Below are 21,345 nucleotides of genomic sequence, written 5' to 3' on the forward strand. Positions count from 1 at the left end.
CCCCCCCCCCCGTGTTGGTGTCGTCTCTGGCCCTCCTCCTCCTCCTCCCGTGTTGGTGTCGTCTCTGGCCCTCCTCCTTCTCCCGTGTTGGTGTCGTCTCTGGCTCTCCTCCTCCCATCATCTCTGGCCCACCCAGCCCTCCTCCTCCCATGTCAGTGTTGTCCCCCACCCACTAGGCCCTCCTCCTCCTCCTCCTCCTCTTCCCGTGTCGGTGTCATCTCTGGCCCTCCCAGTCCTCTTTTCTGTAACAGGTGATCACTGACCATCAGGAGGCCTTGGAACCTCTGCTCACTTCCACCTTGGCTGTGCGTCTGCAGCTGGTTTCTGCCTTCCCACTGGGAGTGGGGCTGGTCTCCAGCAGCTGCGTGCTCCTTCCTCCTCCCCCTACTCGCTGGTGTATCCCTTTTCTATGGTCCTTCCTTATTTAACTGACCAGTCCCCTCTTCCCCAAGCCCCTGTCGTCCTCAGAGCCCCTGGCTCTGCCCTGTAGAAATCTCTGATTTCTATTTCAGATACTTGTTGCCTCTTCCTTCTTTCTCTGGTTAGCTCCTTTTCCTTGCTTCCTATTTCCCCTGTGTTACAAGGCTCCTTGACAGGGATAGCTCTCCCAGTTATGCCACAGTATTTATAGTTTCCTGCCCTCATCTCATCAGAAATTGTACGTATTCGGCTGGAGGACTCTATTTCCTTTAAAAGGTTGCACTCAAAGCCAGTGACTTGTAGTCATGCACAGAGTCAAGCAAACAACATCCGTGTCTCCAAGGGTTATAGGTATTTACATTCTTAAAATATGCTACATTGAAATACAGGTCAAGTCCTTTCCCCATTAAATTTATTTTTAAGTCATTTGCTAGCAGCTCACCGAGTTCAGAAGACATAATCAGAAGTGTACCATAATCCAGATTTCATACTGCAATTAGGGAAGAAAACAAATGAGTAGTTATTAGTTGTTACACTTCAATTAAGGAAAGAGAAAAGGGGGGAAAGAAGCTGTCTCTTCTCATTTGGAAGGCTTTTCTGTGCCACACGATGCTCCAGTTAAGAAAAGCTACCTACAGGAATCCCAAAGATAGAAATGCAGCATGCATCTTCTCTGCTCCCTCAGCACCCCCAATGTGTGTTTGGTATTTCCTTCAGAGAGAGAAACACAAGCTGAACCCTAACAGAAACCAGCAAGTAAATGTGAGAAAAGTCAGAACAAGAAAAGAAGAGTGGGAGAGAAGGAAAATGGGCATTGAGTTTATGAGTGACGCAAAGAAACTGGAGCAGGCAGGGAGCGCCAAAGAGGACAGAGTGCCCAGCGGGTTTGTTCTTTTGCTTTCTTTGGGTTCCCAGCCTCAGGCTGCCCCTGCTTCCGCCACCATGAGAGGATGTACAGCATCTCCTGGCCACGTGTCCCGTAACCTGGGCCAGGAGTGTGTGACTGTCTTACTAATGCCCACGGTGCTGCCCGGCTGCCACACTTGGGTCCTTCCTCTCCTCCTGAGGGCTTAGCGGGAGTCCTGTCCCTGCACCCAGTATCTTGCTCAGCTCTGCTCCACTAATCCAAGATCCCATTCCTTTCAGAGATTCACACCCAGTGTGTGTGCAAAGAAAACTATGGAAAGAAGGCCTTTCCATAGTGCACTGCATTGCTTTCTTCTCTTTTGGTTAAATATATTTCTTCTGTTTAAGAAAAATACAATTCACTATACTGCATTCTTGATTTCTTTTCCTGTTCTTACTGTTGATATTTATCCAGTTCACCTGCCATTTTATATTTTCTAATTATATGCTGTCAGTTCCATTGCCACTGAAATCTTCTGTCTTAGATCCTGTTTCAATTGAATGGTTTCTCTTGTAGCCTTCTTTCTTGGAGAAAAAGTATGCTGAAATACTGTGAAAAGGAGGCTCTGCTGTTTCCTGTTTGCCGGTCTGTCTGACTTGTTCACTTCAAAGCTGTGAATCTGAATCCATGTAACACTGGGGCTTGCTGCTGACTTATCATAATTATGTTGCTGCTTGAAATCTCTCACGGGGCTAGACCTAGTTGATAGTAAAGCAAATAAATGTCTGATTTTTGTGCATTAGCAATGTTATTATTCAAATACATGCACATACCTGTTAGCTGACAATTTTTAACTTAATTTAGATTTCCCCCACCTCTTGTTCTCAAATGCCAGGTCACATGCATCGGACGTTACCGATTACTCTTACCCAGCTACTCCCAACCATTCTCTGCACCCCCAGCCGGTGACCCCTTCCTACGCAGCTGGCGACGCCTCGCCACACGGGCCTGCAAGCCAGGCCGGGGAGCATGAGTACCGGCCCCCGTCTGCCTCGGCAAGGCACATGGCTCTCAACAGACCTCAGCAGCCACCGCCCCCGCCTCCCCCACAGGCCCCAGAGGGGTCCCAGGCCTCTGCACCAATGGCTCCAGCAGACTACGGGTAACTCAGTGTGCCTTGTACCCTAATCCCTACTGACCTCGCATTTGAATCTTGCTATATGTTGTACGAGAATTTTAACTGATATTTTAGAGGCCAGGAGAGAGTCAAAGATGACTAGATGTAGATCCTAGCAGCAGTAACTTTCTGTGTGAAGTAAAGCAGGTGCAGTGGAAGCTCAGACTTACCAGCTCAGTCTCAGGCCACACTGCACATGTGCATGTTCCCTTACACACACTCCGAGTATTTGAATGGCTCTTTAAGCCAAGGTAAAATGCCAGTTTTGTGAACCTGTCCCAAACCCTCAAGTTTCTGGACACATCCTGGGTGGACCACAGACAATTGTTGTCACAGACGAGAAGACCACACCACGGAGCTCCCATGCCTCACTTCTCAGACTTGACCAAAATCTCCTTTCTTGACCTCTGGCCACCTAGACATCATTCTGCCCCAGGCCCTCCTGTTCCTGACAAGTAGAATTCAGAGACCTTCATGTTCAGGTGTTTATCAGTTTAGGCACCTCCCTCTCTCTCTCTCTCTCTCTCTTTTTTTTTTTTTTTTTTTTTTATGGCTTTACCCTAGTCTTTAAATACTTAATTCCTCGGAGTTGGTGCCCAGAAAAGTTATCTTGTGTGGGTGTGTACTGCTGACCCGCGTCTGCGCACCCCTGCCTGAATGACAGTCCTGCTCTCAAATGCTCTCCCTGGCCATGCACGCCTGGATATTTCCCATGTCAGGATCTCCAGAGTGGCTTGAGGCTGTGCCAGGCAAAGAGAGGGTCCATGGGCCAGTTGGTTAAATAGAATGAAAAATCTGCTGATTTCTATTCAGATGTCTTAGCTGTGTGACTTTTCAAAGCTTTTGATACACCTGGGCACTGTGGATATGGGGCATTTCCACAGGAGTGGCCTGGAGAATGTAGAAAGTTCCCAATCTGGTTGACATTAGAACCCTTAAAAGACAAGTTTGTGAGCTACTGCCTTGAGACCCAAGTGTGAAGGCTGCGCTGGTGCTGCTGTCCAGGCCTCTGCAGTCAGCTGCTTTATTCTGCCTTTCTTCAGGAAGTGCTGCACTTTTTGAGTGGTTCTCCTTTTGGTACATTTCAGTAGCAGGTCTTGAGTTCTGTCATGATGAATAATGTAGAACTGTGGAAATAACTGACCCAAGGTGTGCATGTTTGCATCCTGCCATGATTGAAGTGCAGGTGGCAATACGTGTTGTGTTGGGGGATGGCTCTGTTAGGAGTCTAAGAGCTCACGGGACGTGACCTTCTCTTCTTCCCTTGGTGACTGTTTCTCATATCTCTCTCAGGATACTCCCAGCGCAGATAATTGAGTATTACAACCCGTCAGGACCACCACCTCCGCCACCTCCTCCTGTGATTCCGTCTGCACAAACTGCCTTCGTCAGCCCTCTCCAGATCCCCATGCAACCCCCATTCCCCACATCAGCCGGCTCCACGCACGCAGCTCCTCCTCACCCGCCCTCCACTGGGCTCCTGGTCACAGCCCCGCCACCCCCAGGCCCACCGCCTCCCCCGCCAGGCCCTCCTGGCCCCGGGTCTTCTCTTTCGTCCTCCCCGATGCATGGCCCCCCAGCAGCGGAGGCGAAGCGGCAAGAGCCTACACAGCCACCAATCAGTGATGCTCGAAGTGACCTCCTCGCTGCTATTCGAATGGGTAAGTGGAGCCCCCAGACACACAGCCTGCCTTTCAGCAAGAGGTTTCTTCATGTCTCTAGCCAGCTACAGCCTGCTTGTCTTCAAATGACTACTCACTGTGTTTTTTAAAATAGAGTTAAAGGGATCTTATTTGATTTTTTTTTAATAGTAGTTGTATTTTTGTCCAGTGTAAGGCAAACACAGTGTGATAAAGAATTGAGGCCGAGTACGGTAGGCTCACGCCTGTAATTCTAGCACTTTGGGAGGCCAAGACAGGTAGATAGCTTGAGCCCGGGAGTTCAAGAGCAGCCTGGGAAACATGGCGAAACCCTGTCTCTACAAAAAATTCAAAAAGATTAGCTGGGCATGTTGGCATGCACCTGTAGTCCCAGCTGCTCAGGAGGCTGAGGTGGGAGGACTGCTTGAGTGCCAGAGTTCAGGGTTACAGTGACCATGGTTGTTCCCCTGCACTTCAGCCTGGGCAACAGAGTGAGACCCGTCTCAAAAAAAAGTAAAAAAGAATTGAAATTAGAAAGTCTTTATTTAACTGGAAACCAGAAACCCAGCAACTGAAATGATCCATTAATTAATTAGATACCTTCTCTGTATTCTACTTTAAGGGGAAAAGTATAAATGAAAGAAAGTGGGCTCATATTAATGATTTCATTCTTTAAACAAAGAATTTGTCCTGGACTTGTCATATTTGCTTGATGTGCTAAGCCAGTGGTTTTTCAGAATCTATAATAGTCAACAGCATAACCCTTGTGTCAGATGAAAGTCCCGCCCTGACCCCCTGACCACGAAACACATGGAAACGGAACATCTGAGGTGGAAGTGGGTGGGGAACCTGGCCTCGCCTGTCTTGGGCTGCCCAGAGAGCCCCTGGGAACCTCCAGCCCACACTGTGGATTCTTAACCAGGTCCCAGCCCAGGTTGGTCGAGGGTCACTGACACGTGGGACTGTTTAAAGAGCTTCTCACCTGTGGGGAGCTCCACAGACTTGATCACAGTTTAGTCATCTTATCTGGAAGTGACTGAGCAAGGAGCCTGGCTGCAGCCCACGAGCTCAGCATCAGGGATGTCCTTCAGAGAAGCTGTGTTGTTACTGCCTGTGCATTCTTCTTGTGTGCCCGTGAACCAGACCCCACAGCGTGGCCCACACACCCTTCTAAAGACCCCAGGGTCCTCTGTTTACCTGGACATCATTGGCACACTTTTATTTTGTCAATAAAAAAAAGTCCTAGAGGTACATTAGCTCATCAATGTCAAATTTGGGGTCATAGTAGGACAGTGTTGCATTTGGTTCCTTTTTAACACTTTGTAAGCCCTGTCCACCAAGAATGGGTACATAACCTATATCTAATCTTGAGGAAACATCTGATACACCCAAATCGAGAGACATTCTGCAGAATAGCTACCTATATTCTTCGAAAATGAGAAGGTTGTAAAACAAAGACTGAAGAACTGCTCAGATTAAAGGACATTAACAAAACTTGACAACCAGTGTCACGGATAATTTCCATTGGATCCTGAACCAGGGGATAATCTTTTCTATTTGCAATTAGATTGGGTCTTTTTGCAAAATTTGAATAATATTTCTAGGATGGATAGTAGTATTGTATCCATACTAGTTTCATGATTTTGATTTTTTAGGTTGGTGGGGCAACAACACATGAACTATTTTAGGGGTAAAGGGACATTATATGCCATTTACTCTCAAATCGTCCAGAGAAAAGAATCTGTGTCTGTCTGTGTAAAGATGATAGGGGAAGACTGAGAAATAAATGTGGTCAGATGTTAGTAGTTAGGGAATCCAAGTATATGGGAATGTTTTTCTGCTGGTCATAGCTGTTCTATAAATCAGAAATTATTTCAAAACAGTTAAAAAATGAATGGATGTCAGCTTAGGCAACATTGCAAGACTCTGCCTCTACAAAAAATGTTATAAAATTTAGCTGTGCATGATGGCGTGCGCCTGTGATTCCAGCTGCTCAGGAGACTGAGGTGATGAGAGGATAGCTTCAGCCCAGGAGGTCAAGGCTGCAGTGATCTGTGATCACGACACTGCGCTCCAGCCTGGGTCACAGAGTGAGACCCTGTCTCCAAAAAAAAAAAAAAAAAAAAAGAGTAAACATTAAATCGTCAAATACTTTATTTTGTTACTAAGTGAGAAAGTATAGATGATTATATTTTATGTCCCTTTGAACAGTGATTGTTGAATAAAGGTTTCTCAGATACTTCCACTTTAGCTGAGAGTGAGTAGCGTAGAACACTGTTTCCAAGGCTGTGGGTGCCGGCACTGCCTACTAGGTGTTCTGTGATGATAGAAGTATTGCGGCCTATAGCAGAGAGTAGCCGCTAGCCACATGCCAGTTCACACTTACAAGTCTATATGGGGCCAGCGGCTGCCAGCTGGGATGGTGCAGCTCCAAAGTTTTCTCTGATAGTGTTCAGGTGCACTGAAATTATGAATTTTTAATACTTTAACACATTACTTTGTTACAAAAAATCTTCTCACTTTGAACATGTTTTTGCTCATGAAACTTTTAATATTCCCTGAGCTTTACTCCCCTCAAATTCCCAAAACTTTATCCTTAGTGTCAGTTAAAAAAAAAAAACTCCAGTAGACATATTTGTTCGTTTAGCTTTAATCCGGAGCCAGCAAAGGGATGTGATTCTGAGCCATGTGTTGTATCTGCAGGAATTCAGCTGAAAAAGGTGCAGGAGCAGCGGGAGCAGGAGGCCAAGCGGGAGCCTGTGGGGAACGACGTGGCCACGATCCTGTCCCGGCGCATCGCCGTGGAGTACAGCGACTCCGACGACGACTCGGAGTTCGACGACAACGACTGGTCCGACTGAGCGGAGGCCGGTGGGGAGGCCGCGCGTGGGAGCGCGCTGAAGATGCTAAGTGGTCTCCACACCCAAATAGTGGTATTCTAATCCCGTAGCATAGCACCTTTTGTATAAGTAATGTGATACTGCTTCTGCACATCCAAAAATTCTGGGTCTTTTCAGTATTTACTGTGTAATACTTAAGTGCCACTAAACATAGCAACTTGTGCTGCACATGAGGAATAGGCTGTCACTATCGCATTGTCCTGAAAACAGCATCTGCTTTCCTCTTGCCATGAGAGTATCTAGTGCAGTTTGGGTTTCCTCTTACTGATCAATATAACTCTGCAGACTTGCTGTGTGTTTGTGAAGCTGCCTGGTGTTAGGTCTCTGCAAGACTAATGACTATGTCAGAGTGATGTCTTCCAACCAGTAAGTGATATTGTTTCACCATTTTGGTTTTTTCTTTTCTTTTTTTAAAGGTTGTGTTTCTGAAGAAGTTGGTTTTAGAGGGAAAAGTTTAACAAATAGGGAGAATCAAATGTTTCTGCTTTCAGTTTCTTGGCTTGCTGATCTCTGAGTGAATCTGAATGCTCTGCTGAATAATTTCATTGCCTCTGCACATGCTTGTCAAATATGAAATTGGAAGGGCCTTTTCAGGCTGGGTTCCCTGTGGGCATTTGCTTCCTAAATGCCTGTTGATGGTTTTGCAAGAGAGTTCAGCAGCTCAACAGTAATCATGAAGAACAGGGTCCTTTTTCCTTCCAGGGCCATTGGAGATGATACTCAACTTACTTGCCAGCCCCTCCAGCGTGGCCACCAGCCAGCCGGAACAGATGCAAGCGGTCCATGACTCTGGGAACTGCACTGCTGAGCTGGGCCGAGCTGCGGCACCGGGCCTGGGCTGCAAAGGAGCCCTGCTCCTTTAATTTCCTGACAGCTGTGTCCAGAGTGAGCCGCAGGAGTTCTTAGCTTCTCAGCAAGCAACAGAGAGCACTTTAGATGGCACCTTATGCCACCTGATCTGAATTTTGAAAGCTTAGGTTTAGGTGAAAGTAGATATTGACAGCTATTCACCGTTCACGGTGCTGGGGCCAGATTAGGGATTACTCCTGTGAGGAGGGCCTTCACCCTGTCTAAAAAGCACATGGTTCTCCTATCTCCTGTTGTTAGCACATCAAATGGTAAAAAGCACCTCATGAGATTCCCTTGATCATGCAGCACAGCACTGTGCCCTCACCTCCGCCCTTCCTGTTGCTCCCACGTGGCAATACCAGGGACCCATGGGGAAACTGAAGAATGAGAGCTCTATATTTTGTAATTCTGGTTGAAAGGTAACTATTTGTGTAGAGTAAACAGGTGCGCCAGGCATTGATTATAGATATGACTTGAAAAATATGCTAAGACCCTCGACTTACTAAGGACCTTAACCTACTTAACAGTACTTCATATGCATTGTGGTTATGTTACTCGGTTATGGTGAAGCGAAGAATCCGGAGCTACAAGTAGAGCTGTTTGAGGTGATGGTAGGAATGTGAACAGGATGGTGACTCGGGGGTTTTTGTTAATGCATCCGAGCAAGTCAGCCAGCCCCCAAGTCCCCTCAGTGTGTGTGTGTGTTTCGAGTGGACACCTGCTGGGCTTCTGGGCAGTGATTGCACAAAGCCTGTCCACTGGGTTCAGTCGTGTGGATCTGAATCCCTGGAAAGCCTCATGCCTGCATCCCCTTTTCAAGGCTGCTTCCCTGGCGTGTCTGTTCTCTCCTCTGTCCCAGGTGCTGGGGGCGTGCTCTTCAGCATCTCTTCCTAATGCTGGTCACCACTAGGCTGTCCCTATAAATTCCTTGAATATAAGTAACAGTTATTAATGAACTTCTAAATTTCTAATTTCTCTCTCTCTCTCTCTTTTTTTTTTTTTTTTCCCCAGAAAGGGCCTACTGCATTGGCATTATTCTTAGGACTTTTGAGACTTTTAAAGTCTTCCTTACTTGTCTGTCTTGTTGCTTTTTTATTAGGAGTTCCCCATGCGGGTCTAGAACTCTCATTTGGTAATGCTTCTTTGTTTTTTATGGCCCTTCTGTTCTCAGGATGGAGAGAACACAGAAGCTATTATCCATGCCAGGATTTATTCTATATATATCTTATTACAATAAAATTAGTGGCACTTTATTCATAAATATTCATGAGCCTGTTAATTATTAGTTGTCTTCCTGTAGTTGAATCAACAAGTTATTTTCAGCTCTATTTTATGACTTGTGAAAAAGCTTTTGCCCTGTTGTGTTCCATAACGTTTAAGAGAATGGAAAATGACTAAAATCCAGTTTAGATTATTTTTAGAGTATTTTTCCAGCAAATTCAATTTATTCTGAAATTTAAATCCAGATCTTTTCTAATATGGTATTATATGAAAAGAATAAAGTCAAGATTTGAATTTTCAGTTTCATTTTCAAAAACCATTTACCAAAACAAATGGAGAAGAAACATTTAAAAGCACATTTCATTTCTGTGAACTTTGTTTTAAATTACAGTTATAAATTGTAAGGTAATTTTTAATTGTCCCCCGTATTACTTCTCCAGATCTGTTTTAGTTTAATGTCTTCTAAGCATTTTTCTCATAGCGTAGACGTAGGGAAGGGATGGAAAGTTTGCCCAGTCCCCGGTGGCTGCACGCACAGGAGGTGGCGGAGCACAAGGCAAGTGAGTTTGCCCTGTCAGCCCCGGACCATAAGCTTGGCTACACTGATGTTTTTCTTTACTAAGGATACTATCCAAAATTAACATTTCATCTCAGTAAATTTTTAGAACATCAAAATGTTTTCTGAGCACCAAGTGGCTAGGTTGTAAAAGTTTTGTAATAATTTGCAATTAAAATACATGATACATTTTAATCCATTAAAGACTAGTGGGAATGTATCAGCCAGAGTAGCAAGTAATTTTTGTTTTATAAATCAGAGTATCTGTCATCTTGCAGTATTACCAATGCTGTTGTAAATTGAATTTAAAGTGGTATTAAAAAAAAAAACTCCTGTTAAACAATTTTTATCTGTTTGTATATCTTACTATAGATTATGTACAAGTAACATCTAAATAAAATGACACTTTTAACCCTAAGAGGTTTTGCTTCTTTATAACAGTGTTGTATGTTTGACATTTTGGGAAGAGAACTTGGTGTTAAGTGTTAGTTTTTGTTTTTAGCATTTTCCTTATTAGACAACAGAAGACACTACCTTGATTTCCATTTAAATTTCCACATAATTTTTGTGTCACCAAGAGTTCAGATTGAATTCCTGAGTGACTCGGGGAAGCAGCAGTCTGGTTAGAAAGCAAAGGCCATGCTGGGAGCGGGGAGCCCCCTGTTGAGAGGATAGAGCCTGGGGCAAGAGGCTCTTCACCCCATTTCACTCACCGATAATAGTAACATGCTGTAGTATGTATTGCTTATGAGATGTTTACACTTAATCCTTAAAATAAACCTTAACATTCTATCTCACATGTGAGAACACTAGAGTGAAGCTAAGTTACCCTCTCAGGGACCTTGGTGGATAGAAAACTCAGTCCTGGGGCAGAATCACATGTGGGGGTAATGGGAGTTGAGATTGGGTGGCTAAGTGTGGCCACATACATCAGAGACGGCCAGACTGAGGTCAAGCCTCCTGTAGTAGCCGCTTTCAAGTTCCTGATGCACACAGTGTGTACCTCTGCCATAGCACACATCATGTGGTGCGATGGCTGGTTCCATGTTAAGCCTTTCACTGGACTGTGTGTTCCATGTAGACCGAAGTCACCTTTGCATCCTGAGAGCGTTGGCACAGCACCCAGTCTCCTAGACAATGAGCAGCTGCTTTTTTTGCATGATTAGATGAGTGGATGGATTTCCGAGGGTTTTTTTTTTTTTTTTTTTTTTTTTTTTTTTTAAGGAAAAAGTGAAGTGTGAGCAACTTTTTAAAACATGGCACATTCTACCAAGTACCTTACATTTCCTCCTTAGTGCTTGTTATCTGATGTGTGGCTCCTTCTTTGTGGTGTGTATTCCCCACCAGACTGAGCTCTGGGAGGCAGGAAGGGGCCTGTTCTGCTGCTGTATCTGTTGTCTTGAGCACAGAGCCTGGCACTTTGTAGGTGTCAATAAGTTATTCAGGGACTGTCGTTCATAGGGCAAAAGGGGAGGACTCTTGAACAGCTCTTTGTGAGCCTGGTAAGATTTTAAATGCATGGATATGTGTAAAACACTTGGAAGAGCGCCCGGTGCTAAACAGACACCCAGTGGATGTGAGCCACTCCTGTCGCCTACAAGCCACTGGCTGGAGAAGAGTGGCAGGCCAGGCTCTGCCCTCATGGAGCTGCTCATCTAATGAGAAAAAAGGACACTCAATATCGTCGAATAAGTAATTTAGATCATTTGACATGTGCTGCAGTTTGGGGCGGAATGAGAAGTGCCCAATCTCGGTGGGCCAAAGGAAGCTGAGATTTGAGAGTGAACAGAAGTTAGCACAGGGAAGGGAAAGGAGCTTTTCAGTAGGGAGAACAGCGTGTGCATTCCCTATGGTGGGAAAGACAGTGTGGGGTGAGAATGGAACTGAAGTATCAGTGGAATGGAAGCACTTAGAGGAAGAAGTATCGTGAGATGGGATACAAAGACACTGGAAAGCTCCCATGCCCAGCATTCAAGATTTAGGGAGCTTTCTGAGCCAGTGAACACCACCATGATGACATATCTGCCATAGCTGCTCTCCTATCAAAATCTTCATATTTACAGACTATTGGTTTTTTGTTGGTCTTGATAGCCTCACGCCTTAGATGGCATTAATATTTAGAAGGGGTCTTAGGTCTGTTTCATCTGTATGTATTTAGAAGGCATCTTAGTAATGTGCTAGTTTAGCTTCTAGCTTTAAAGGTGGGGAAAAGGCCATTGCTTCCACCGATGGGGGCTTAAAGCTTGGTCTCTTAACTCTCGAATTTTCAAACTATGGTCCTCCTGTTCCACCTTCCAGAGTTAGGCAAATAGCCCTCACCCTTGTTTCATTATGAAAAAATTAAAATCTCCTAAAAAATCTATCTAAAAATTAAAATAAAGTTGTTCAGTAAACACTCATATATCCCTCTCCATCTGTTCATCAATTCTTATTTTTTATGCATTTCAAAGTAATGTATATACTTTCCTGAATTCTTCAGCATATATATCATTAGAGTTTAATATTTATAATGTAAATACCTAGAGTAGGTTCATCTGTTATACAATTTGCTCTTAAGCCCATCCAGTAAGTTTTTTATTTCACACATTGGATTTTTTTTTTGACTCTAGAATGTTCTAATTGTTCTTTTTTGTTGTTCATTTATTATGCGCTTGTTTTCCTTTAAATCTTTGAGTATAGTTATACTGGCTCTTTGAAAATCTTTGCCAATTCCAACATCTGGATTTTTTTTCAAGATCAATCACTATTGATTATTTTTACTCTTGAGTACATGCCTAAGTTTTGGATTGTATTGTAAACGTGGTGAATGATACATTTTAGAGACTCTGGATTTCTGTTATATTCCTCTGAAAGGTACTGATTTTTTTTTTAAGGAAGACGGTTAATATGGCTAGAATTAAGCTCTCAATTCCCCTCTGCCCCCATCACCCAGCACACACACAATGAATAACAGCAGAAATTTTTTAAGTTCTTTTAACCTTAGCCAGGCTGCGTGGAGTTTCCTTGGTTCATGCTTGGTTACAGGATCAACCAGAGACTCAGGCAGTATTACACAGAATTTTTGGATCCCTCTCTGGCTCTTGTTTATAGGGTCCTCCCTCACTTTCAGTCTCCTTTAATTGCTCTGAACTCACCGCTCTCATTTTTTTTTTAAGCCATTAAGATTGTGGGTTAAGTCAGCCAGACAGGACTGCGGATTTTCTGTTTAGACTTAGCTGGTTGCCTGGAAGAACAGGGCCTGCCACCAACAAAATGCCTTTATAGTCAGAAATGTAAAGCTTTTCCCTTCTGCCAAGCATCTGCTCCCTCTCGAAAGTTTGTTTTTGATTTCTATGCAATGCCTTTGATGGCTGTGACGTGTATTTTGTCCAGTTCATAACTGTTATCTGTAGTGATTTGGTCTGGAATAAGCTTGTTCTCCATTCTCAGAAGCCTCATTCTATAAATATTTGATGTATCATTTATTTTTTAAAAATTTAATGTAAAGTTTTAAAATGCAGACTGATGTTTAATACCTAATTTCAACAAATGATCAGTGTCTCCATTTTTCTGCCAGGCAAACTTGTGTTTGCAAGGACCCCACAGTAAAACTGGTGACATTTATTTAACAAAGTGGTATTCAAGTATTGCTTGGTGTATATGAAACACACATCTATGTCTTCTTATCTGTGAATCAGAATGTTCAGGCCAAGCACTGTGGATCACGCCTGTAATCCCAACACTTTGGAGGGCCGAGGTGGGCGGATCATTTGAGGTCAGGAGTTCAAAACCAGCCTGGCCAACATGGTAAAACCCTGTCTCTACTAAAAAGTACAAAAATTAGCCTGGCATGGTGCTGCGTGCCTGTGATCCTAGCTACTTGGGAGGCTGAGGCAGGAGAATTCCTTCAGCCTGGGAGGTGGAGGTTGCAGTGAGTAGGTATCACACCATTGCACTCCAGCCTGGTCGGCAGCGTGAAACTATGTCTCACAAAAAGAAAAAAAAGAAAAAAACCCCTCAAAACCCAGAATGTTCTTTAAACTGTGCAAGCAGAACAGTATGAGAGTCACATGGGCATTAAGACTACTTTCTTTTTTTTTTTTTGAGACTTAGTTTCGCTCTTGTTACCCAGGCTGGAGTGCAATGGCGCAATCTCGGCTCACCACAACCTCCGCCTCCTGGGTTCAAGCAATTCTCCTGCCTCAGCCTCCTGAGTAGCTGGGACTACAGGCACACACCACCATGCCCAGCTAATTTTTTGTATTTTTAGTAGAGACGGGGTTTCACCATGTTGACCGGGATGGTCTCGATCTCTTGACCTCGTGATCCACCCGCCTCGGCCTCCCAAAGTGCTGGATTACAGGCTTGAGCCACCGCGCCCGGCCCTAAGACTGCTTTCAACAAATTGTCAGCCCTACCCCCAGTCTCCGTTCTAATGTTCACCAAATAACTTTAATATTTTCACTGAGTTTTATAAATTTAGATTCAGGAATAAATCTATACACATAAAATATTTGCTTTTAATTGTTGGGGTTCATTTGAATCAAGGGTTCCACTATCTAAAAGTCTGTAAACCACTCCCTGGCATCACCATTATGTATGTGTTCACGTTATGGGGCCGTGTACTGTACTCAGATTTTGTGTTTTTTCTGTGAAGACAGTCCTAATACAGAGTGGTGTCACAAGCTTTTGAGGACATGCATATTTAATATGGAGGTGTGGGTAACCTGTAGAGGTGTCCCAACAGGGACCTAGATGAGAAGGAGATTTGCTTTCCGAGTATACTTTCTTCACAGAGCCTGCACCTGGACACTGATTTGCCAGAACACATGAGCGCCATCCTGTGGATATCTGCACATGCGATCTTTCAATTGCCCCACTGCGTTTACCCTGTGCACTTGTGATGTGAGTAGTTAGCTTTAAATACAGCGTCGTGATTAAAAGTGTTGAATTGGCCGATGATTTACCATGAAGGAAAATTAAGAAAGTATGCCATTTGAGAGTAATTTAAAAACCTACCAAGTGGTACTTAACATGAAGTGACATTTTAAAAGCATTTCATATTTGAGGATGTGCATTAGCTGCTGTGGCCTAAAATCAGTTTAAACGGCAGTTTCACTCTGCCGCCGGCATGTCCTCAACCTGTGAACGTGACTTAGCATCCACATTTAGAAAGTATTTCTTTGCATGTGTATAGTTGACAGTGGTTTGAAGTGTGCCTTCCACGCATTCGAAAGCCACACTTGAAGATCTTGATAAGTTAGGGGACCCGCTTGCAGCGCCTTCAAAATGTCATTTAACATTTCAGAGACCTAGCCAGGCATGGTGGTGGCTCATACCTGTACCAGCAATTTGGGAGGCTGAGATGGGAGGATCACTTGAGCCGAAGAGTTCGAGACTAGCCTGGACAACATAGCAAGACTCCATTGCTACGAAAAGAAAAAGAAATTAGCTGGGCGTGGCAGCTCACTCCTGTCGTTTTGGCTACTCAGGAGGCTGAGGTGGGTGGAGGGCTTGAGCCCAGCGGGTCGAGGCTGCAGTGAGCTATGATCGCACCACTGCACTCCAGCCTGGGTGACAGAGCAAGACTGTGTCTCACAAAATAACAAACAAAAAATCACTCACACACATCAAAGAATCACAGACCTGGGGCTTCATGTGGTTTTCCAGTTAGGGAGTTTCAGCGACATGCCTTGAGGTACAGGGCGGGAAGCAGCCTGGTGATCAGCACTGGGTGATTGACCGTGAAGGGCGCCAGGGCGGCTCCTCCCAGGGCGCTTGGCCTCATTTCCATTTGCACAGGCCGCAGTGTTCCTGTGGCTCCAGCAGCCCTGTGTCCCTCCTGACCCTGGTCTCTGGCTCGCCTCGTCACTGCAGGCCTCCTTCCTCGCTTCACCAGCACGACTTTCCTCGCCAGCCTCCTTCCTCACGGAGGCTGTGGGTCCCTGTGACTCCCATGTCGCTCTGGCTCCTGCCGTCCTTCCGTTTTTCCCCAGCAGGTGACCTGTCCTCTCTTGTCCTGCCCAGATGCTTCCATTGCCAGCCCTGTCAGACCCTGCCACACTGGGCATTGGGGGTGCAGAAGCCCAGGTAAATTAGTAAAGAAGTCAGCCCTCAGTAGAGGTTAGAAATCGGGTCTGAGCTGAGATGCCCCCAGGTACCAGGAAGGAGGCCCCTTCAAGTGCCTTCTCAGCTGAGTCTGGATTTCTTCCCAGGCTTGTTCCCACACTGCCTACCTGGGATGTGTGTTCAAATGCAGATTTCCAGGCAGCATCCCAAACCTACTGCATCAGAACCTTGAGCACAGGACCCAGAATCCATAGATTACCCAGTAACCTTCTGGAGTGGTTCTTACTAGGTGCACCAAAGAAGCTCTGCTGCTCATGCTGATCTTGAATGGTTGACAGGAGCCCAAAGATGCCACCTGCGATGGTCTGGGCTGTTGGATGACAAATGGTGCTCCTGGACTCCAGGGGGCCCAGTGCCCCCTCCATCAGGGGTTGTCCTTTCCTTGGGTGCCTGGTTGGCAGCAGCTGAAGCCCTGCCCACAAGGGTGAGCTGGGTTAGGAGCCAGTCGTTTTCATCTTTCACCCCAGGTGCAGGGATGCGAGCTGCCATCCTTAACTCCTGTGTTGCTCTTGGAGCAGCTCTCCCTGTTCCACAGCCCCTGCTGTCTGCCCACCCCCAAGCTTCTCGCTTGCTCAGATCCACGGTGCTGGCCACACAAAGCACGTGGGAGCTGATGGTCCTGGCACAGGTCATTCAGGAGCTCCTTCCTATTCAGGGACTAGGGAGGGGAGGTGGGGGCTTGAGCTTTGCTTGTGGGCCGCACCCACTGATGTCACTCACTGGTTGGCCTTCCTGGGCTGCAGTGGGGAGAGGGTCGTATTCACTGCTGTTTCTACTGCTTGGGTCCTTGTGGCAGACACGGGCTGGCACACTGCATGCAGGGGGAGAAAGCCAGCATGGCCTCTCCCAGCTCCCCCCCACGTGCCATGGACATCAGCCTGGCACTCTTACGTGTCCCTGCATGGCCCCTGTGTCCTGCCCCCTGACTTCTGCCTTGGGCTGTTAGCATCATGCATCTCCGGTGTAGTGCAGCCAGCCCTCCCTCCTCCTCCAGCAGACAGTAGAGACATAAGGGGTGAAGCGTCACAGTGACAGGACCCCACCCCTTGGCCCCAGCTGGGACAGACAGCATCAGAGGATGCATTTAAGACAGCAAAGCGCTGCACTGATTTTCTGTGGGTCATGCCTTTCATAGAGATGTTTTGCTGGGGGCTGTCTCCGGGCTGTCACACTTAGGTGGAGAAGGAAGTTTTCTTCCCCCTCTTTCTGACCATCTTCCCTTGGGGGTGCTCAGATATTTCACCTGCAGGGGCCACCCATGGGGCCTCCCCTAGATCCACTTTCCCATGTAGTTACTTGACTTTAAATGGGAAACAGAATGAACATTCTTGGGTGACCCCTATACCTAGGAATCCCGGTTATCTGCCTTCTTTTAAGACCTGGGCCAGAGACTTGATTACACCTGGTGGGCCCCTGGCCTCATTCTGACAAAGGCCACGTCTGTGTTGAACCTGGTGGCCCAGGAGTCTGGAGCGGGTACCTGCTCCTCCCCTTGCCCAGCTGGACTTGTTCCCAGCCAAGCACTCAAAGGGAGCAGCATTGTCTGTGCTGAGGCCCTTGGAAGGAAGAGACTGTGGAAGGCGATTAGGACAAGTGTCTCCCTGATTCAGGCCTGGTGAGGGAGGAGGTGGGGCCGCCTGCGTTCAGTTCGGGACTTAACTAGGGAGCAGTGCTGGCGGGGCAGGAAAGGAGCACAATCCTGTCGCCCTCTGGGGCCTGGGCCGCTGACAGCGGGGTCGGGCAGCGGGGAAGGGGTGAGTGGAGCCCGGAGTCTCCAGTCCTCCAGATTAGCATGGCTCAGTGTGTGATCTCCTCACTGGGGACCCCTCTGTGCCGGGCCCCGCCTAGAGTGGCAGATGACATGAAAATCAACCAGTGCATCCCCAGGACAGCCACACGTCCGCTGAAGGAACAGCTGGAGCTGCCAGAGGGAAGCTGTGGGCCCTGCAGGGTCAGCAGGTCTGAGCCTCAGCCTGGTGCATCTCTGCGGGAGCATGGCAACATCCTCCATCTCATTCCCACTTAGATGAGGCAGCTTTGGGCTGAGCAATGATTTTTTGAGACAGGGTCTCATTTGTTGCTCAGGCTGGAGTGCAGTGGTGCAATCATAGCTCACTGCAGCCTTGAGCTCCAGTGCCTCAGGCTCCCAAGTGGCTGGGACTACAGGCATGCACCACCACACCTGGCTATTTTTTGTAGCAATGGGGTTTTGCTATGTTGTATTCCATGCCCAGCCTTTTTGATGCCAGACGCTGAGTCCCTGGCCCTGAGCTCCTCCCCAAGGGGCCTTTGCTCCTCCCCAAAGTTTCATGGTCAGCTCGCAGCCATTCAGCTGCTCTGCCTCGAAGCGGTGGCCCTGATTGCCACTTGGAAGATGATGGCTGGAGGCCCAAATGGACACCCAAAAGCAGCTGAGCTTTATGCAAGGAACAAGGAACAACGGGCCCCTTTCAACGTGAGGCTGCAGGGCAAGCCCTGGAGGCTGGCCTGCCCCCAGATTTGGCCTAGAAGCAAATGGTTAAACTCCCAGAGCTGTAGGTTGCTCCCAGTCTTGACTTCCACCCTCCCCAGCTCCACCCTCGGTCTGGGTTGAAGTAAATGACTGGGATGGAGTAAGGGACATTTGCCTGGCTCACTTCATTTTTTAAAAAGTTTACCCACGGCCGGGTGCAGTGACTCATGCCTATAATCCCAGCACTTTGGGAGGCCAAGGCGGGCGGATCACCTGAGGTCAGGAGTTTGAGACCAGCCTGGCTAATACGGTGAAACCCGTTTCTACTAAAAATACAAAAAATTAGCCGGGCATGGTGGCGCGCACCTGTGATCCCAGCTACTCAGGAGGCTGAAGCAGGAGAATCGCTTAAACCTGGAGGTGGAGGTGCTGTGAGCCGAGATCACGCCATTGCACTCCAGCCTGGGCAACGAGAGTGAAACTCCATCTCAATAAAAAAAAGTTTACCCACGATGGAATCATCTTGACGTCAGAGCTGCGTTGTTGAACTGTCCTGCCTTTTTCCCTGCAAATGTTGAAGGAGGGTGTTGAGGGAGGCAGGAAGCAGGGCTGGCCCCGTGGATGAGGGGTGAGGGGTAGGGGGTTCCTTGAGAGCAGCCCTGCGCGGCACAGGCCTCCTCCAGGAGCATGCACGGGGTACTGGCTCTGCACTGGGCAGAGGAGAAGGGAGAGAGGAATGGCTGTTTCGGAGCGGCTGCTGGAGGGGAGCTGGGAGTGTCGGGGAGCTGGCAGCTGTGCGACTGGGCTAGCCTCAGAGTGGCCTGGGAGCTGAGGATGTGGGGGTCAGCCTGCACGCCAAGTGGATGGAGAGTGGGGTGAGGCTGCCAATGCGGGCCGTGGGCTGGGAAATCATGCTTGACAACCCCCAAACCCTAGGATGCCATACCCCAGCTTGAAGGGCCTCCCTGAGTAGGGAAGGAGGCAGGCCAGGCTCAGGGGTGTGGCTCACAGCCGTCCTCAGGAGTGAGCTGTTGGAATGTGGAGTGGAGTGGGGGCAGCCTCCATGATCACCCTGGAGGACGCTTGGAGCCACAGCGTCACCGTGTCCCTGGCCACTACAGAGCTGTGTGCCTGCTTCTCCCGGGGCTGGGGTGCAGACCTAGATATTTAAAACGAACCATTTGGAAATCTGCCTTTTAAGGTGTTGAGGCTCAGAAAATGGTACCCCAAAATCAAAGTGTCAGAAGCAAAAGGTTTTCCCTGACGTCCCACCCTCCTGCCTCTTAGTCCCATTCTCCCTCGAGGCTACCCATAGAAACCAGAATCCCGCTTTTCCAAGATGGGCATAGAAACCAGGCCCCCTTCTCTCCAAAGCCAGCCGTGAAACCTGTTACTCTTTTTCCTTCTCTGCCTTTCTGTGTAAACACTAGTCATGAAATGATCTGACCTACCTTGTTTGACTGCTGGTCATTAGACCCCCTCATTCCAGAAGGAAGGAATGTCTGCTCAGGGAGGCCAGGCAGAATCTAGCCAGACAAGCCTTGCTGGATACCCTCACTCAGTCTCAGCGTTACATCACACCCGTCTTGTCACATCAGTTTCCACCCAGCCGTCCATACTTTGTTTAGAAGCATAAAAATGGACAAGCTCCCCTCTACCTTCGTCTTTATTCTGAAGGCTCCTGTGCACATACAGTACATAAACCTGTACACCTTTTCTCTAATTAATCTGCCTCTGGCCAGCTGATTTTTCAGTGAACTTCCCACCCCTCAAAGGAGTGGCGTCAGCCCCAGGCTCCTGCAGAGGACAGGGTGTTTCTGAGGTCTGGGCCTGTGGCTCCTGGCGGGTGGACTTTACACAAACGTCAGAGGCTCCTGCGCTGTAAAAAGCAATGACGTGGAAAGGGCAATTCCTGCTTTCCCTTTGTCTATCAAGGGCATCCACTTTTGGTTTAATACCTGGAGGCACTGGCTGGCCTGGACCTCCCCAAAGCTAGTTAGTATCACTGCAATGCCAGTAGATCTATCTTCCTTTCTGAGGGCTCCCTTCTGCTCGTCTGTGGGGAAACACCGCCCTCAGGTGGCCAGATGATGAAGTGCGTTCTCCGAAGACCAGGCTCACAGGTTCAGCTCCCTAGTCACTTGCTCAATCCTTCCTTCACTCCTTCATTAAATATATATGTATTTTTCATGCACTACTGTTGAGAGTGAACTGGTACGAGTTTTTTGGAGGTCAGTTTAGCAACCCTGTATCAAAATTAAAACTGTACATACCCAGGACCGAGAAATTTCATTTCCAGAAATACATCTGAGGCAGGCTGGATTTTCCAAAAATGCTGATAACATTATTTCTGTACCTATATTATCTTCCAGAATCTTGCCACTCCCTATCAAGAGGTGTGCCCTGTTTCCTTTTCCTTGAAGCTGGTGGAATTTTGGAAGAGCCTGACTTCCATGGCTAGACCTTAAAAGGTAGCAAGGCTTCTGCTTGGCCCTCTTGCTCAGAATGCCACCTCTGAAACTCAGCCGCCATGTTGTGAGGAAGCCCAGGCCGCACAGAGAGACCACAGGTGAGAGTCTTAGCCACTGCTGTCCAGGGAGACAGAGAGAGCCTAACCTTTCTGAGCTCTGCCTGCCAAAATTGCAGATTTCCGAGCAAAACCAAATATGGTCTCCATTTTAGATTACTTAGATTTGGGGTAATTCGTTATACAGCTTTCATAACTGCAACAGATACACATTTCAGATTTATTTGCACATGAACAAAATGACATATTCAATTCAGCACTGTTTGGAATAACAGGATTAGAAAACATCTTACTGTTCTTGCAGCAGAATATTGATTAAATTATAGTCTATGCACATTTGCACATTGGAATACTCTGCAGCTGTAAAAAGAATGAGGCCTTTTCCACCGAATTAAAATGATCTTCAAGATAGATTGTTAAAGTAAAAAAAAAGCAAGGAGCAGAAAAATGTGCATATATGCTATCTGTTAGACTAAAAAGGAAAAAACAATATATATCTTCATTTACATGGCATACAATATTTCTAAAATGATCCACAGGAAAGTGATAACATTACCTCAGGACAGGGCACCTGAGGATTTCGGGGTAAAGTGGCATGGAGATCTCTACTGCAGACCTTTGTAGTCCCTTTCATCATGTGAGTGTTTG

The 21,345-nt window shown here is 47.0% G+C and overlaps 1 protein-coding gene across 4 annotated transcripts in view; it reads left to right on the forward strand.

The window, feature by feature from the left end:
- The window catches only part of WASF3 (WASP family member 3), a 121,102-nt gene extending 111,074 nt beyond the window's left edge, over positions 1-10,028 (forward strand). For 3 of the 4 annotated variants that reach the window (XM_032294364.1, XM_032294363.1, XM_032294365.1), the window contains 3 exons: positions 2,163-2,429; positions 3,738-4,105; positions 6,788-10,028. In XM_032294364.1, coding sequence (XP_032150255.1) covers positions 2,163-2,429; positions 3,738-4,105; positions 6,788-6,945 — 793 coding nt within the window. In that variant the 3' untranslated portion in view covers positions 6,946-10,028. Of the gene's footprint in view, positions 1-1,137; positions 1,305-2,162; positions 2,430-3,737; positions 4,106-6,787 lie in introns of all 4 variants that reach the window. The other variant, XM_032294366.1, reaches the window with a different exon arrangement.
- Positions 10,029-21,345: the final 11,317 nt, after the last annotated feature.

Source organism: Sapajus apella, unplaced genomic scaffold (genome assembly GCF_009761245.1).
Source record: "Sapajus apella isolate SASKATOON/1434 unplaced genomic scaffold, GSC_monkey_1.0 scaffold32, whole genome shotgun sequence".
Classification (NCBI taxonomy): domain Eukaryota; kingdom Metazoa; phylum Chordata; class Mammalia; order Primates; family Cebidae; genus Sapajus; species Sapajus apella.